Source organism: Colias philodice, chromosome 2 (genome assembly GCF_061535455.1).
Source record: "Colias philodice isolate Cphi_HAF_F1 chromosome 2, ilColPhil1 Martin Lab GWU primary, whole genome shotgun sequence".
Classification (NCBI taxonomy): Eukaryota; Metazoa; Arthropoda; class Insecta; order Lepidoptera; family Pieridae; genus Colias; species Colias philodice.
The window spans coordinates 4,043,074-4,061,477 of record NC_143087.1 but is presented as its reverse complement, the minus strand read 5'-3'; the positions used below and the strand labels follow the sequence as shown (position 1 = coordinate 4,061,477).

Sequence of the window (18,404 nt, the reverse complement as noted above, 5' to 3'; positions counted from 1 at the left end):
TTAGTAGGATACGATTATTGATTTGTAAAAAGATCAACCAGGTGGAAGTCAGATTCGCGCACGAAGGGTTCCGTATAATTCTATGAATGAATCTATGAAAACAGGAAAAAATACGTACCTTTTTACGAAACCATAAAAAACAACCTAAACCGAAATACCTAATAATATTTTTTATAAATACCACTACCATACAATGCAATACGCATCGTAAATGAATAATTCCAAATTAAACGAATCTTAAAATTTGGACCTATCCATAATTCAAAATTAAAAGAATCTTAAATTATCTTCAAGCAATTTTATAACTTAATTTTTTTATTTATCGATATTTTAGTATTCGATAAAGTGGCAAGCACTACCTTTTTAGAACAAAAAGTGGCTACATGTGGATTTGAATGCCAAGCCGATAACAGTGTGTTGTCTCTTTCTATCGAATTAATTAGGGTATTGAATAAAAGCGAGCCACTATATATAAGAAACGTTCAATTAATTGTTACTTCTCCAGGCTTGTTAATTGCTCCGAGGCTAGCACTGTGGGCTAGCAGAGTACATCAGTATAGTACACTGTACACAGAACTGTAAAAACAGTTTGTTTTTACTGTTCTGTGGTACAAAGAAATCTATGAAAACTAGGTAGTAAAAGGCATTAAAAATATTGATTGAAACTTTACGTAGGTTACAATGGAAATTAATTTAACAAAAATAAAAATTCCCATATGCCATGGCATTGCACGTCGTGTTTAAAAAAGTACGTGACAGTTGACATATTTATCAAATGTCAAATTGACATAAATTACAGTCGTTTTATTTTAGCTCTGCTATAGCGTAAAAATAACAAATATAAAAGATAATTATTTAATTTAAATTATAATTAGAGCCCTTATCTAGAGCATGGCTGTACATTAAATCCTAAAAACCTACCTTGGCCACTATCCATCTATTGAAATTATCATGTATTTTTGACAAAGAACATACCATAACATTTTTACCACATTTTATTTTATAAATGCTTGTCGAAATGGAAATAATACATGAATCTCTTAAGTTCCATACTCTTCAAATTGGAATTGAAGATTTACCTGATGAAGTTCTTGAATTTATCCTTGGTTTTTTACCTCCATACAAAGATTTGCAAAACTGCATGACTGTATGTAAACGATGGTGTCATTGTGCTCAAAGTTAGTATATTTTATAATTTATTTGTTACATCTTTCCATGATGAGTAATTATTTGTTCAATTTATATAGAAACTAATTATTTTTATATTAACATTTTTAGGTGTTTTACGTAAAACGTCAATTAAGTTAATCAAAGCTGTTGGCGAATTCAACATTGTATGGAAAAATATTGCATCAACAGAGTATATTGTTCCTACAATCACCAAAAGATTCTCCCATGCAGCATGTGTATTGGAAAATAATATGTATATATTTGGTGGATGTACAACAAACGCCACATCATTTAATGATTTATGGAGGTTTGACTTATCCCAAAGGCAATGGGTACGACCCTTAGCAACAGGAACATACCCCGTACCAAAAGCATACACTACCATGGTACATTATAAAGAATGGTTGATTGTATTTGGTGGTTGGACATATCCCTCTTTTTCCCAATATTACCAAAATGTTACAATGTTCAATGACATTCATTTTTACTGTGTGAATACAAATAAATGGATACTCATTAATACAAGCAATCCCCCACCACCAATGGCTGGACATTCAGCATGTATCAAAGGAGATGAAATGGTTGTATTTGGAGGATTAGTTATGTCAGCAGCTCAAAATTTCCAAATTCAATGTTCAAATGATGTGTGGGTACTTGATATTGTAACATTTAATTGGAGGAAACAAGCTACAACTAAACCAAGACCCCCACCCAGATATGCTCAATCGCTTATTAGACTTGATTGTGAACGGCTTATGCTGTTAGGTGGAGTACAGACTCTCTATAATAGATTTGTTTATAGTGACTGTTGGATTTTAACCATGAAAGGGCCTACTTGGACATGGAAAGAGATTGCTGTAAAAAATAAAGAATGGGCTTCAGCTAACATTTGGTGTAATCCTGCTTGCAAAGTGGGAGACAAAGTTGTTAGCTTAAGTAGAAGTAGAAATGGTTGGAATACAGCAAAGCCACTTGTGACATCTGCTGTAAGATTATCAAATTTAGGTAGACCTGAGGGAGCACCAGTTTCTGTCAGAGTGGAGCAAAGCCTACAGAGGCCCTTAGATAGAGACCAGAACATAAATGGGAGACGAGGTGTGTTACCAAGGCAACCAATGCGGATGCAGGGGCAAAATCAACCTGCAGAACCGGTGGCTGGGCCAAGCAATAATCAAAATAATAATGATCAAGTACCGAATGGCAATGCAGAGCCTATGGTTGCTAGTTCTAGTCAAGAGTCCAAATTATCAGGTGGTGGTTTAGATTTTAATATGAAAGACTCAACACTGAGAAGAAATAAAAACAAGGTTTGTGAGACTTCTTATATTTTAAATAGGTTATTTTAATATTTAAAAAAAATTGATTAAATTTGTAAGATAACATGTTAATACATATCCTTTTCACTTGGCATATATTTTGTTCCAATGATTTTGCAAAATGTGATATTATCAGAACAAAAAAAATTATTTGAATCTTTACAGTCAGTTATTTAATATAATCTTGAATCTTTACAGTCAGTTATTTAATATTATATTTAATTTTAACTACTCAATTCCTACATTAATAATCATAAACTGCCTCTATTTTTTCAGAATAAAGGAATGAAAATTGTGCGTCAGCTACAGGAGGCGAATAAATATAGAATGGCTGCATTTGCATGTGACCCTGCTTACAATAATGCTCCACCTGAAAATGATCTTATCAATCAAAGACAAATTGCACATTTAGAGAACAGATTGGATGCAGGCAATGTTCAGGAAGAACAGCCAGCAAATGAACCCCAAAAGCCTGCAGTGAAGAAAATAAAACGAAATACTTTAACTATGCATGTACTGGACATCTCAACAGTAGTTAGTGGTAATTCTATGAATTATGTGTCTTGGTTATGTCCACGTTTAGGTGAAATGAATGGGGCACCTGAGGAGTTAGTCATGTATTCATTAGTTAAGGGAAATGGTGAATTAATCATGTTTGGCGGTGTTCATAACGATATTAGTATATTAAATTATACAGAACAACAAAATATGTATTCTAATTCATTACATTTTATTACACCTCCAAGAGACATAATTTGAAGTGAATTATGTCCCGTAATGAATTGTACTATTTTCATTCATGTGGTAAACTAATATACAAAATATGTAACAGTCATAATAAAAAAGTCAATGCAATGAATGTAATACATAATAAATATAGTATGCCACACAAGAGGTTTTTAACTTTGCTGATAAAATATTATGTATTTTAAATGAAAATCTATGTCAAAATGTTACATTATAATGTCTCAGTGGATTCAAAAATAAAATTGTATATAATTTAAAGATATAGACCTGAATTAATTTGAATTAAAACAAAAAAAAATGAGTTAAAATTTGACGTGATGTTTTAATATGGCTTGCTTTGCTTAAGCTTTTTATAAAAGTTGAATGATACTCTTGTAATAAAAAAAAACTCTACCATTACCAATTTAATTTGTTTTTATTTTATATTGACAAGAAAGAAATTAATTGTTTTGTAATCTTATTGTAAATAAACTAATTGTACATAGATAAACAAAATGAAACAACTCATTTTAGTGTTTAATTTATTTGATGATAAAAAATCCAATTACTCTTTATCAGGCATAAGGCCCCCGAATACAGCAGCTGGGATTTCTTTTTTTTCAACAGGTGCAATTTCAGTGTCATCATCTTCACCACTATTTTCAGACTCTTCATCATCAATGTCAATTTCATCAGGATTGACAACTTTGTCTGTTTCCTTAAGTCCTTGAGTTTCCCCTCTAACAAACAGTATGTTACCCTTACTTTGAACTGCCATTTCAGCAGCTTTAGCTTCTAACATTCTCATTCCATCCTTCATACCTGGTGCCAAATCAGACACTGTTCCAGCCGCTTGTGCTGCCGAACTTAACATTTGTGCTGACATCATATTCACTTGTGTGTTATATGTTGCTTGGACACTTCTCTTTATTCTAAGCATCTCCCTCATTGTATCCTCATTTCCATGTCTCACTTCAAATTCTTTCCAAGTATTCCAAAACTCTGCTGTGATTCTAGGATCGCACATTTGACTGCAATGAGCGTATATAGCTCTAGCTCTGTCAATTTCACCAAGGCGAGTTTCCATTTCTGCAAAACGAATGCACATTTCTCTTGCATTTTCTTCCGATAAGGATTCAATTGCCTTTTCATATATTTGCCTCGTTTTTGGAACACCATAAATTTCTGCAGCTTTCTTTATATAGATGTTAAACATCTCAAACATCTGTTCTGGTAGGACTGCCGTAGTGGCCCGTTCATAAACTGACATTGCATGTCTAGCAAGACCATGTTCTTCTTCTAACTTGGCGTATAATAGAAATATAGACTTGGCAAACTCTGGGGGACAGTGTTCCAAACACTGCTCAAAGAGATCTCTTGCTCTTTCGAGTTTGCTACCACCATATCTTTTTAAAAACTTGGTCAAGTATGTATTCCATATATCATATACATTTGGCCACTTAAAAAGTGCTATCCCCTTTTCATATGCTCTAAATGCTTCCTCAAAGTAATTATGTTCTTCAAGAAACAGGCCATAATTGATAATTATCTGTGGGGTGGCTATTTTTAGGTCAATAATGTGATCATAAACAGCCTTGCAAGACTTATAAGTACCAAAGCTTTCTTCTAAGTCTGCATACATTGACCATACTTTTAAAGATTTATAAAGACGCATTTGTACTGTTTCATTTTCATCATGATATGCTACTTTTCTACTGGGCAATACAGTAGCTTTTTGCATTAATTTCAATGCCTCTTCATAGTTCTCATGTCGTATTTCCATTTCAGCCCATTCACACCAAACAGATGCTAAATCATCTACTTTAACATAGCTCACTTGTGTAGCCTTTTCAAAAATTAATCTTGCATCTTCAATTTGATCATTATTTTCATAAAATTTTGCAAAACCTACCCACAAGGTATGCAATTTTCCAACTGCTAGTTTGGGATCAACAGTCTGCACTGCTTCTGTGTAAGTATCAATAATTTCATGAGGTTTGCCTTCATATAACTTAACTCTTTTATGCCATTCTGCTACATTGTGTGGATTTTGTCTTAACAGTACAGAGTTCAGTAGTAATAATCTTCTTTCCATCAAATACTCAAATCTAGCTAGCCTTAGTTCTAAATCAATATCTTCATCTTCACTAGGATTAGGCTTTTTGGCAACCTCCTCCATTTTTTTGCTTAAACTTAGTTCTTCAAATTGTGCATATGCATCAAAAACTTGAGTAAAATCACGAACTGTTGTTACGGTTTGAATAGCTTCTTCATATATATCTCTAGCTCTTTCAAATAAACCACTTCTTACATAATAATCTGCCAAAGAATTCCATAAGTGACCTAACTGATCCGTGTAGCGTCGAAGGCCTCCTCTGATAATGGCATCAACATTCAAAGTATGAATTTTATCTGGATTTTTAGAAATAAGTTCACACAACTCATTCCACAGTTGATGGTTTGATTTACCATGCTTTGACTGGAAATTCTCATTGTTAACAATTTGAGCCAGTTTGACAGCAGCTTCATCTAATTTATCAATTGAAATGAGATAATCAATGTATTCTTCAGTGTCTTCAGGGCATAACTTAAGATACCTACGAAAAACACGAACTGCTGTTTCTGGAATGTCATGTTTCTTTAAAAAACTTAGATAAAGGGGCCAAATTCTATGATGTTGAGTAATAGGTAATGCTCTTAATGCACTATCTAAAGCCTTTCTTGTTGTGGTAATCTTACATTGATCAGTCAAGAAACTACAGTAGTCCATCCATATTCTTGGCATTTTATGCATGAACACTAGAGATCTTTCAAAACAATTATTAACATCTTCATATGCTGGGTCTGTTATACATTTTCCTCTAATTTGACTTCTTCTCAATTTTAAGTAATTGTACCATAATTTAAATGAACCAGGTAGTTCCTTTAATGCTCTTTCATAAATGAGATTTATTTCTTGTTTTGGGGCAGCTTTCTTATGTTCAATATACCGAAGCCAATGCTTTACAGAAAAAGGATTTCTTAAAATTTCCTCTTCGTAAGGAAGATCTTCTTCACTCTGTAAAATTGAAAATATTTATCATTATTTATTTTATGCTTTAAATAAGTGACAATAACAGACAATCTTATGTTAATAATTGTAGATGCTACTTAGCCAAATTGTTATGAATAGGAGTAAATTTCGAACTAGATAGTTACATTCAATAGGTACTGCCTATGCCTATTAGACTTTTTCGATTGGCAAGTTAGAGAAAATTGCGTACTAGTCGAAATCGTATTACTGTATGTAACTATTATCAAAACCGTAAGTTTCGTTTCAGATTTATATATTTCGAATACTTACAAAAAATATTTCAATTTCTTTCCCATCTAGCATCGGCATTTTGGTTATCTCTTGTTGGTTATTATTATTTCATAAATTGGACAATATTTAATTTAATATTGATTTTATTTTTAAATTACAGAAATTACTGAAATGAATGAACCACCACATAGACAGAGAAACAACCACATTTGACGTTGACATATTTTGACAATAATTGCCAGTGTTAAACTGTTGACTTCAGTATCCATGACTACCGCTACCACCATCTTAGATCATTAAGTACCTAAGACTTAGGTACTTACCCCGTTTTCCAATTACAGAGCATAATGCGACTCAGTGCCGCACAATGCCGAATTATGCTGATGCTTAATTGGAACGTGAAACGCACCAGCAGGTTGCGCTAAGTTCAGTGTTGAAAAAAAAAAATATTCATAGAGTTAGCAATAACCTCATTAATGTGTAAATAAAGTGGTATACATAATAAATACATAAAATATTTACGATTATTTTAAGTAATTTGGATTTTGATTATTTCATTAACATTTTTTTCAATGTTTGTACCTTCATCCATACTTATATTAATTTTTTTAACACAATTTGAATTAACTTTGATTATTTCGAAAAAACTACAATGAAACGAAAGCTTTAAAATTTTTTCCAACAATTAATAATTACTAACGATAAATCGATTGCACGCATCAATTCACGCGCATTACTTTTTCTAGTGCTCGATTGTGCGAAGCGTTGCTGTAGTTGGAACATTCAACGTTAAGCATTATGCCGCATAATGCGCTCTAGTGCTGTAATTGGAAAACGGGGACAATGATCTAATTCATTCTTAATCCATTAGGACTTAGGTCCTAAGTCCTAATGGATGGAGCACGCTGGCAAATGTTCTAACTAAACTTTCTGCCGATTTTGGTGCGGGGAGGGTAACTCACACTTTGAAACATAATCACACATTCACAAAAATAATTTGTGTCTTTACAAACTCAAACTATTACAAAATTGACAGACTACATGTTTTTGCACACAGACATCGATTACACAGAAAAATCTCTGTACATATTATATACGTAATAATACAATCGCTCTAAAGGGATGTAACCATATCGATATTACAAAAATAATAATTTTGTTGAAATTAGAAATAACATTAATATTATATTCATAAAAAATACTACACAGGTAATTTGTAACGTTTTCATCATTATTATATGCATACGAAAAAACAATAAAACGCCATTTTATTTGTATTTGAATATGTATTTATTCAACACATCACATATTATATTCAATAAAATAAATATCGGTATAGAAATTTTTATTATTTCTGTACCGAGATGTCCATTCTGATTTTCTCCCACAGCATTCAATCCACCTTAGCCTTAAAGCAGGATTTTTTGTAAATCTGAAATACATAATATAATACATACATATAAACAAACTAGCTGCTCCGCGCGGTTTCACCCCCGTGGCTCCACTCCTGTTGGTCGTAGCGTGATGATATATAGCCTATATCCTCGATAAATGGGCTATCTAACACCGAAAGAATTTTTCAAATCGGACCAGTAGTTCCCGAGAATAGCGCGTTCAAACAAACAAACAAAAAAACAAACAAACTCTTCAGCTTTATAATATTATAGTATAGATTACATAATAGAAAGGTTACAAGATTAACATTACAAAAAAAACGGCTAAGTGCGAGTCGGACTCGCGCACGAAGGGTTCCGTACCATTAAAATGTTCTGCCAGTTAAAAGTAACCGAGCGTAAATTTTAATAAATACATATAGTATACAAGACTTACAAAATAAACATTATACTCCTTTTTATGCAGTTGTGTAAAATTTTAATATAATAAAGATTAATTCTCATCTCATTTCAAATTTTACTTAGAAAAATATTTTTTTATCGACGTTCAAGTTAAAAGCAGTCCGTCACTAAGAAAGTCGTAAAAATTTACGACCTTTTAAGCGACGAGTTTTTAAATTCAACTCTATCACTAATTTCATAAAGATTAAATTTGAATTTCTTTACAAGATAGTCTCGCTACATCGCTTTATAGTCTCGTGGGGAGTGCGGTTCAATATCGCGTTCTAAATTCAACTTTATCGCTTAGTTCATAAAGATTAAATTTGTATTTCTTTTCAAGATAGTCTCGCTAAATTTGTATTTCTTTAAAATATAGTCTCGTGGGGAATGCGGTTCAATATCGCGTTTTAAATTCAACTTTATCTCTTAGTTCATAAAGATTAAATTTGTATATTTTCTTTCCATGATAGTCTCGTGAGGCCGCATCAATGATCGAGTAAACACATGACTCGATTATTTGTCTTGATCATATCGCTAAACGATACATCGACGATTATTAGAAATTGCATTTAAATTGATATTTACGTAAAAAAAATAAAAAAATACTTAAAATGAAAGGTTATTCCATCTTTTTTAATATTTGATGTGTTTGACTTGCTTCTGCAAGACTTGACAGCACAAAACGGCATTTTTAGCGGAGCACTCGCAGACGTCCTTTCGATGTTTTACGAATACGCACAGTGTTTGTAATCGATTACGCAAGTAGTTTTTATGAATGCATAAGATTTTTCGATTTGAAAAATCTTATACCTCGGCAAAAGGGGAAGCGCCTGTGAGTGTTATCCATTACTTAATGATCTAAGACCACCATAGACTGTACATTGATATTATTAGCCTTGTACAGTACCATATAAGCTTCTTGTACAGTACCTATTAGCCACAATCACCAAAGACGATTTACTATAAATTAAATAATTATTTTTGTATAAATTAAATCAATGTAATTTAATATGTACCGGACATTATCTCACTCGCTTTTGTCCCATAATTTTTAAGCCATGGTCACCTAGTTAGAATGAGACAAGTTGGTTAATGGATATATGTACAAGAACGCTATCACAATCACACGGATCGTTTTTTCCGCCATGATGCATAGTGTAAATTGTTGGTCAGGCCATTCTTCTTCGCAGTCGAATGTCTTCCAGTGGTCTTCTAAGAATGTCTTAGAACTTTTGATTATTGAAGATGCCGGTTTCCTGATAATGTTTTCTTTTACCGTTTGGAGCATTCGTGTTGTGGATAATGTACGGATAAATTGATAAATCACTTTAATTTTTGCACGTCCGATATTCTAAGCATTGTCCATTGAGACCACTGAGACCCATTGCACCATTGGGGATAGTTGTGCTTTTCTTAAAATATGATAATTTATGTTATAGATATATACATTTTAGATGCTCAAGAATGGAATCAATACGATTACTAGGTCATTGCCCGACACGATTTAGCGTGATTAAGCAATCGAACGAGATAATAACCTGTTAATTATACGTATCAGAGTGTTAGAGACGATTAAGAGCGACTTAAAACCCGCTCGTTAAAAATACGATATTGTTGGTATAACCTGATAATCCTGTTGATACACGGTGCGGGTTGCAATTCGACCTACCCATCCTACGCGGGGCTTCTATTTTTGAATATTTTTTAAATAAAACCTATACCTAATCCCTTAAATATCAACTATCTTACCGCAAAAAACTATAGACAGGGTTTATCTTTAAGCGCGGGTTCTCTTTAATCTGGTTTTGACACTTTGATTTGTTTGATGTGTGACAGATCCCTGGTTTAAAGTTAGACTGTGTTTAAATCACAGTTTAAATCATGGTTTAAATTGTTTTGTGGTAATACCACATATGCCCGTTTCACAACTTAACAGTTTCACATCAAAATACTTCATCTTTCAGTCAAAAGATTCGAAGATCTAAGGAAAAATGATGCGTTGCTTGTTAGCAGTATGTGGATATATGGATCAGAATTTTTCGTCAGATTTTTTTTTCTATCTAAGGTGCCCTCAGAAAGGTGCCTATTGCCGTGATTGGCCGTGATATTGCCCGTTAAAAAAAGGAATGACCGTCAAGTGCTCCCCTGATTATATATTATGTTCTGTGGTCAAGTGTCACTACTCACTTGTCAATTGCATTTTCGTTTTGGAGAACCAAAATGCAGGCGTTCTTGAGTCTTGAATTTTGATTTATGATTTTATTTTCCGGTGTATTATTTACAAGTGTACGAATTTTATTAAGTACCGAGTTTAATATTTTATTTGAGTTTAGGTTATACGAATTCAGAAAGATATATTCAGTACTTCCACTTTTATCTGATTTGTGAAAGCATCTTCGTGGTTACATTTAAGAAAATTGTGTTTGTGATGAATGTTTATTTTCATATTCGCTGTATTGTAGTTGATTAAAAGACAAATGTTTTTCAATTATAATGTCAAAACAAGGAAAAAGGAAAATTACTGTTGAATTACCAAAAACAAAGGACTTGTCGAATAGACCCAGTGTCTTCGAGCGTCTCGGTACTAAGAAGGCATCTAGTTCAAGTGCTAAAAAACCTGCTGAATATTGCAGGCAGTGGGCCCAACACGGCAGCTGTGCGTATGGTAAAAGTTGCAAGTTTGCTTCAACTCACACACTGATCAGCCCTTCGAAACAAAGAGCTGCTATCAAAGATGGTGACCAGAAGCGATTGCTAAAAGACGATGCGAAAAGTAGACTACATTCAACTGTTGTTGTGAGAACGGGTCGAAGTCCAGATGGTGAGATTGATAATTGGGACCAAAATGATTTGGAATATGCAGATACAGATGTTCTTGAAAAAAGGCGGCTACAGCTGCAACGTGAATTAGAATTACAACTGAAAATGGACTCTAATAAAGATATGAGTAAAGAAAAGAAAAAAGTGGTATCCAGTTCATCATCATCTAGAAGTTCTAGCACGTCAAGTGTGACATCATCCTCATCTGATGGAAGTTCCTCATCTTCATCCTCTGGCAGGTATAATATTATCATAGATTGTAAACATAATGTATATATGTCACATGATCCTAGAACTAGATGCATCACTTATGCATTTTGTTACAACTAGTTCAAACTCAAACATTTATTTAATTAATTAGACTTCTTCTAGAAGCACTTTTGAATCGTTATCATAACATAGTTTTACCAATTACCACTGATTCGGAAAGCAGTTTCTACAGAGAAGAAGTAAGAACCGCCAAGAAACTACTAAGATGCTCTTTTAGAGAGTGGTAGAGTCAATATCCTATCCTACTTCCTACTAATATTATAAATGCGAAATTGTGTGTGTGTGTGTTACTCTTTCACGCAAATTCTACTGAACCGATTACAATGAAATTTAGCACACATATAGAGGGTAACTTGGATTAACATGTAGGATAGGTTTTATCCCCGGATATTCCACGGGAACGGGAACTATGGATTTTTTCCTTCTTTCAAAACATATTTAAATATTTTTTAGACTGCATTATCTAAAAGAAGATTTTATGTTTTAGTTTATACAGGGTGTGGTGTAATAAATTGATAATTTGGTAACTGGAAATAGAGAATGTTATGGTGGTTGTTAAATGATTGTTGTTCCAACATTGTTCTGAAATTCTATAAAAAATAGCCTTTGCCACTCTGTCTGGTGCTGTGACTCCAAATGAAGGAATATTTTCGATCTTTTTCTTTGACACAGTATAGGTGGATAAATGCACTATCGAATATTAAACCATAATTTTAATTTGTAAATATTTTATACATAGTGGTTTTAAAGAAGATGTAACTCAAATTTCATGTTTTGCATATTTTTTTCTAAGTTTAATCTAATATGGTGTTAAAAAAAGATATGGTCACCAGTGTGCCAATTTAAGAAAAAAAAACATGCCTGTTAAATTCCTAATATTTATACAATGAGTTAAGAGTGTTAATTTTTAACAACTAAAATTCATAAATTTATTGCATAACTTGAAATTAACTAAAAATGTTGATTTAAATTTTAAACTATCGTTTTATTAAATAAAATTTTATAAAAGTTGCTATGATGCTACCACCCTGTATAAATATATATTTAAGTACTTAATAAATAAAAGATCTCTTATAATTGTATTTTAAATTTTTTAAGGGATGCTAAAAAAAGAGCAAAGAAAGGAAAATTAAAGAGAAATTCAAGTTCTTCATCAGATGGTGACACACCAGCTAAAAAGAAAATACTTAAAACTGATCCTGCAAAAAGAGATAAATCTGAAACTAAGAAAGGAAGTGTTAAAAAGGATGATAGATTGCAGAAAAAAAATGAGGAGAATAAAAAGAAAACTGTGACAAAAAAAGCAATTGGTAAGAAATCTCTTTCACCAGGTAAAAAGTCTGGTGGAACACCACCAATAACAACAAAAAGTTTACTATCAAAAACAACTTCGAAACATAGCAAATCTCCACAAAGGAGAAATCGAAGCGGATCACCACAATCCACAAGAGAGCGAGATAAAGAGAGGGACCGTGGCAAAGAAAAAGAAAAAGACAAGGAGCGCGATAAGGAGCGAGAGCGAGTACGAGCGCGTAGTAGGTCTCCTAAAAAGGGTAGATCTCGCTCTCCACGTCGTCATGGGTCTAACCCAAAAGAACCAAGGCGGAAAGAAAGCGTAGAACGAAGCAGACCTGTGTCACCAAAAAAACCAACACGAAGAGAAGGCAGTGTAGAACGACACAAAAAACGATCAGCTAGTAGAGAACGCGACCGTCGTAGGTCCGCGGAAAGAAAAAAAGAAAAACATGAAGAAAAAGACAGACATGACAGAAAAGATAGAGGCAGAGATCGTAATAATAAGGACACTAAACGAGATGATAAGCGTCGCGGCAGAGAGCGAGGCTTAGGAAGTGGAAGGTCGGACAAAGGATTGGAAAAACCAAACAAACCAATGCAAAGGTTACTCCCTCGGCCAGAAGAGCGTTTAGCTGCTTTAGCAGCCATATCTAATAGAGCCCTCGAAACTGATAAAAATCCATCTTCTTCGAAAGATAGGCAAGATTCCCATTCTGAAAGAGGGGGAAGAAAGCAAGACCGACTTGAAAGAGATCGATCTATCAAAAGAGACAGAATGGATAGTATGGATAGGGAACAAGGTGATTATGATATGGAACGACAATATGATCATGGGCATAATATGGAGCATTATGATAGAATGGATGATCGTTATGGTAGTATGCCACGAGATAGCGATAGGTCTCCAGGCTACATTCAAGGAAGAGATAGGCATTATGATCCAGGGTATGATATGCCTGGCCCATCCAGAGGCTATCCCGAAGATGAAGACAGAATGTATGGTGAACCTATGGGAGATTCCCGTGTAGATATGGGTTGAGTTTTTATTTTCATTTAAAATTATCTTTTTTGAGTTAACAAATATTGATCAAAGTTTTTTAATAACATTAAATTTATTATTACAGGTTACGACGATCGTCGCCATCGGGACCATTCTTGGGAAAGACGATCTGGTTCATTGGACCGTGAGCGTGGCTATATGCATCATAAAGAATGGGACAATGAAGATTATCGTGGATCAGGTGATTGGGGCCGGGAACGGCACTGGCCTATGCATGAGTCTCAGGTAATTTACTATGAAGTATGTGTGATGGCATGAATTATTTTAATAAGCAAATCTTTCCTCTTTGGCTCTAGGTTGCTTTATATTACAAGACTGTTTATTGGAATGAGTTGATAGATTATAGGAAAAGAAAAGAACCTGCCTGCCTTATCCTGTCCCATATATTCCTTGGCTGTCCCAGTCCTCATGCTGGTACGAAATTATGCTTATTCATTATCTATTATGGTGTTAATTCATAATTAATATGTTTTATGATTGGCAGATGAGCGAATGGGGTGATAAAGAACAAGACGAAGGCTGGCGCCATCGAGGTCATCCAGGCGCTCATCGCAATCGTATGCATGGTATATAATTATAATTTAATTGTGGGCTGTCTCTTGAAGTTAAAAATTATTAACACATATACTTTTATATATATGAGACTAGCTTTCCGCCCGCGGCTTCGCCCGCGTTTTCAGAGAAAACCCCGCATAGTTCCATTTCCCGTGGGATTTCCGGGATAAAACCTATCCTATCTCTCAAGTTGGATCGAACTGCACATGGTGTGTGAACTTTATTATAATCGGTTTAGTGGTTTAGGAGTCCATTGAGGACAAACATTGTGACACGAGATTTATATATATTAAGATTATAACCGATTATACCTTTCAGATGATTATAACCGTGGAATGAGAATGGATCATGGACGTAATGACAACAATAAACGAAGACCACGAAACGAAACAGAAGTATCGAAAGATATCGCAGCCCAAGCCCCCATAGCTTCAGCGCATGAAGAAACAGAAGTGGATGACAAACCAATACCAGATGATTTGAGTGAAATTAGTGATGATCCTGATGATATTTTAGAACGTGATGATGTAAGTGCTTGTTCTAATATAAAAAAATTGATTTAATTGTATATAAAATGAAAGTATTACACAAATATTTATAACTTTATACAGATGCTTGATCAGACTGTTGATGAAGATAGCCAAACAGAAAAGTTAGGGGACGAAAGTAAATCAAAACTTGAGGGTGGAGAAAAAGAAAATACCCAGGTGAAGACAAGATAATATTATAGCAAGTAATGTATTATGTAATGCATATATCAAGTGGGTATAATAAAAAAAAAATTGTCATTTTAAGGAAACAAACGGCGCCTGTGAGGAGAAAGATTCACAAGATGGTAAGGATGAGGATGATGTTGCCAATCTGGATTTCGAGGAAATATCCGATGGCGAGCTTGAGGAAGAGAAAACGCGAAGTAAGTGTACAAATTTATCATCACTAGGTTGTTAGAATTTCGACAACATTAAAGATCGTCAAAGAACGTAAAGTAACTCAATTTTATTTTATTAAATTTAATTATTACTTGTATTTCAGTTTCGTGAATATTTTCTCCTAAAAATTATAAAAAGACTTGTAACTAACAAGTCTTTACTTTACTAAAACTATCTATCACAGTGTTTACAACTAAATATTGACGTATTTTAGCAGGTCTTGGGGATGCTTTGGGCGTCGATTGGGCTAGTCTCGTGGCTGATGTTAACCGCCGTGAACAAAAACCTCCAACGGGCGGTGCGCGAGATAGATGGCGACCTGAAAGGGTTCTTGCAAGGCTCGGTCTATCAGTAAATATGGCAGGAAAGGATAAGGTACAGAAAATATTGGAAAAGAATGGAGAATCAGCGAAGTTGGAAAATGAATCGCATACAACCAGCGATGGGACAACGTTAACAAATGGTAAACATGAAGAACAAGATAGTGCTTCAAATGTACCAGACGTTAATGATCTTCATCCAGTTGCGTCAATACAGGTATTTTATGCAAAGTGTTTTTTTGTATAGTGAGTTATTATTTAATACGCACAAGTAGAGTATGTAATTATGTATCATTCAATTGTGTAAAAGGGATTGTGCACCTTAGAAATATGATAAGTGATAACTTTAATTTATAAGTGTTTTTAGAAATATCATAAGAATATATTGTATGTTATTATTTGCGAATAAATATCAGTGTATACCCAATAAGTAAATGGGCTAATTTGATTTGTAAATTAAATATGCTATTTAGAAAATTATACTGTAATTTTTTATTAAAGGTGGCAATGGAGAAAAGAAAACGGCAGCGTGAAGTGCTCTTCGGTTTGGGTTGCGAGATCACGCGCGGGCTAAGTGCAAGAAGAGATTTAGCTCTGCGGAGGTACTTGTGTCACTTGCCCGCCGCAGAGCGCATGGGACAGGCGAGAGTCGCCCCACAAAACTCTCTGTTCCAAGCGGCACGGGCCTTGCTCATGGAAGCCCCAGTCAGCGGCTGACATCGACGCAGTCACCCTTATAGTGGTAGACTTTAAAAGTGAATTGTGCTGGATTGTCAAATGAAAAACTATAGTGTAGATCATGAATGTAACAATGAATCTGCTACTTTGCAGAATCTTGAAAAATTATGGTGAACACTCTGCCTTGCACAAGATTTAGTTAAAAATAAATAGTATGCAGTGAAGTAATATTTTATTAAACATTTGTTAGAATTGACACTTATTTCATTAAACAGCATATTCAATGCAATAATTTACTTTTATAAATAAAAAAATATATTCTTAGGAATTACGATAGGTTGCAGCTGGCATTCTGCATAGATATATGACACTATGCACATTAGAATTATATTTTAATTTTTTTCTAATAAAAACGACACATCTGTGCCAACATCATACTCGATTTTCTTTTCATTCCTGAAAAACAAAATAATAGATTTTTTAACTAATATTTTATGTTCTATGTATGTAGTTTCTGTTTATATAAACATCATACTTACTTTTTGAACACAACAGCGCCAGCCACTCCTTTTAAGATAAGAGAGTTCCCATTGACAAATAGAATTGAACCCTCTCTCAATCCTAGTACTGAATTAGCATGGTCCATTTCCATATATTCACTTATTCTTTGGTCTCTGGTCTCTCCTTTGTGGGTTTCACTCTCAACTTTATCAAAATAATGAGGATTTATATTGAATGGAACAAGACCAATACCATCAAAGCTGGGAGGATAAATAATTGGCATGTCGTTCGTTGTATGAATACTTTTTGTTGCTACATTTGTTCCTGCACTACTTCCCATATACACCAAGCTTCCATTGTCCACCCTTTCTTTTATTAACTGTACTATTTTTTTTTCATATAATCTGCTTAGTAAAAGAAAAGTATTCCCTCCACCTATAAAGATACCTTTTGCAGTTTTTATTGCATCTATTGGGTCTCCATATGTATGCAATCCTTTCACAGAAAATCCCCATGGGTTGATGACTTCTTTGATTTTATTTGTATAGCCGTCAAAATCGTTTTGTGCATATGGTACAAATATTAATTCCTCAACATTGTTCCTAGAAGAAGTATGCTCATTGCCATTACAATTTTAATCAAATTACTGAATTTTATATCACAATGTAGGATAGTATAATTATAGTATTAGTATGTTCAATCAAAAGGTCTGCAAAAACAGCAAAGAAGCATTTAACATAATTAACATTTGCTTACTACTAAATAATAATATGAAATACATAGAATAACAGTCAATAAGCAGTATAACAATACTATTGGGGCTTGCTATTATTATCTTATATCAAATAGAGCATATGAAAAATGGAATAAATGAGAATTCAATTCGACCTCAAAATTTCAATAAATAGGTAGGCAAATTCAATGCAAAACTTTTACTAAAAATGTGGATGGTACTTAATAAGATTTAGCTGTTTCTTTTAAAATCTAGTTATTCTTTAGCTTCTTTTCTGAGTAAATAATATCCCTCAGAATTTATAATTAACATTAAAGGCATTCTTACGTTTTTAAGAAATTGCATATCTCGTCTCTCGCAAACTCCAATAAAGAATATCCATGGCAATTTGATGAAGAGAGTAACAGAGCTTGTCTTTTTGTTTGCATTATATTTTGCGATATTCCACGTACACACACTACAAGATACTGAGATAATTGTGAATATCGCATTAATTATCTACACTTATTACAAGTAATCTATGTATTTTTTATCAGTAAGCGTTTTAATCTTCGATTTTATAATCTATTCAAACTTCATGTAGGTAATAAGAATATGTTTTAACGTAGATTTATTATTATTGCACTATTCTTTTATTGAAAAAATACATTTAAGCACTGAATCATCACTGAATAAACTAATGGATTTCGCAATTCTGAAATATAGGTCGACCAGCAAATTAGCGTCAACATTGACAGACAGCTGATATTTCATATTTGACATTCACTTATTTGATAACAACAGCTGATCGTGAAGTATGGTTTATTGCTCTGAGTGAAGTATTTTTACGACACGCAACCACAATTCCCAACGTGACATTGGCAGAATTGTACTCAAACAAAATTGCCACCC

The 18,404-nt window shown here is 33.6% G+C and overlaps 4 protein-coding genes across 5 annotated transcripts; 2 read left to right on the top strand and 2 right to left on the bottom strand.

Annotated features, from left to right (window-relative positions):
* The first annotated feature begins 786 nt into the window (after nucleotides 1-786).
* On the top strand, nucleotides 787-3,650 carry Fbxo42 (F-box protein 42). Its single transcript, XM_089702494.1, has 3 exons — nucleotides 787-1,178; nucleotides 1,279-2,477; nucleotides 2,763-3,650. Exons 1-3 carry the CDS (start codon nucleotides 1,007-1,009, stop codon nucleotides 3,243-3,245), a joined length of 1,854 nt encoding a protein of 617 aa, XP_089558620.1. The 5' UTR covers nucleotides 787-1,006; the 3' UTR covers nucleotides 3,246-3,650.
* fand (Pre-mRNA-splicing factor SYF1 fand) lies at nucleotides 3,647-6,718 on the bottom strand. The gene is made up of 2 exons (XM_089702481.1): nucleotides 6,556-6,718; nucleotides 3,647-6,270 (listed from the first exon to the last, which is right to left on the bottom strand). The coding sequence occupies exons 1-2, from the start codon at nucleotides 6,592-6,594 to the stop codon at nucleotides 3,778-3,780; spliced, it is 2,532 nt and encodes an 843-aa protein (XP_089558607.1). The 5' UTR covers nucleotides 6,595-6,718; the 3' UTR covers nucleotides 3,647-3,777.
* A 3,817-nt stretch (nucleotides 6,719-10,535) lies between these two features.
* Nucleotides 10,536-16,714, top strand: LOC149490300 (uncharacterized). 2 transcript variants are annotated; one of them, XM_089702457.1, is made up of 9 exons: nucleotides 10,536-11,410; nucleotides 12,540-13,771; nucleotides 13,862-14,022; nucleotides 14,282-14,363; nucleotides 14,671-14,879; nucleotides 14,964-15,059; nucleotides 15,148-15,265; nucleotides 15,499-15,818; nucleotides 16,103-16,714. In XM_089702457.1, the coding sequence occupies exons 1-9, from the start codon at nucleotides 10,845-10,847 to the stop codon at nucleotides 16,316-16,318; spliced, it is 3,000 nt and encodes a 999-aa protein (XP_089558583.1). In that variant the 5' UTR covers nucleotides 10,536-10,844; the 3' UTR covers nucleotides 16,319-16,714. The 2 variants fall into 2 exon arrangements, with proteins under 2 accessions (XP_089558583.1, XP_089558575.1); XM_089702449.1 differs by having other exon boundaries at nucleotides 10,537-11,410; nucleotides 15,496-15,818.
* On the bottom strand, nucleotides 16,495-18,254 carry LOC149490299 (putative alpha-aspartyl dipeptidase). Its single transcript, XM_089702470.1, has 3 exons — nucleotides 17,841-18,254; nucleotides 16,819-17,382; nucleotides 16,495-16,735 (listed from the first exon to the last, which is right to left on the bottom strand). The coding sequence occupies exons 1-3, from the start codon at nucleotides 18,002-18,004 to the stop codon at nucleotides 16,672-16,674; spliced, it is 792 nt and encodes a 263-aa protein (XP_089558596.1). The 5' UTR covers nucleotides 18,005-18,254; the 3' UTR covers nucleotides 16,495-16,671.
* Between the last annotated feature and the right edge of the window lie 150 nt (nucleotides 18,255-18,404).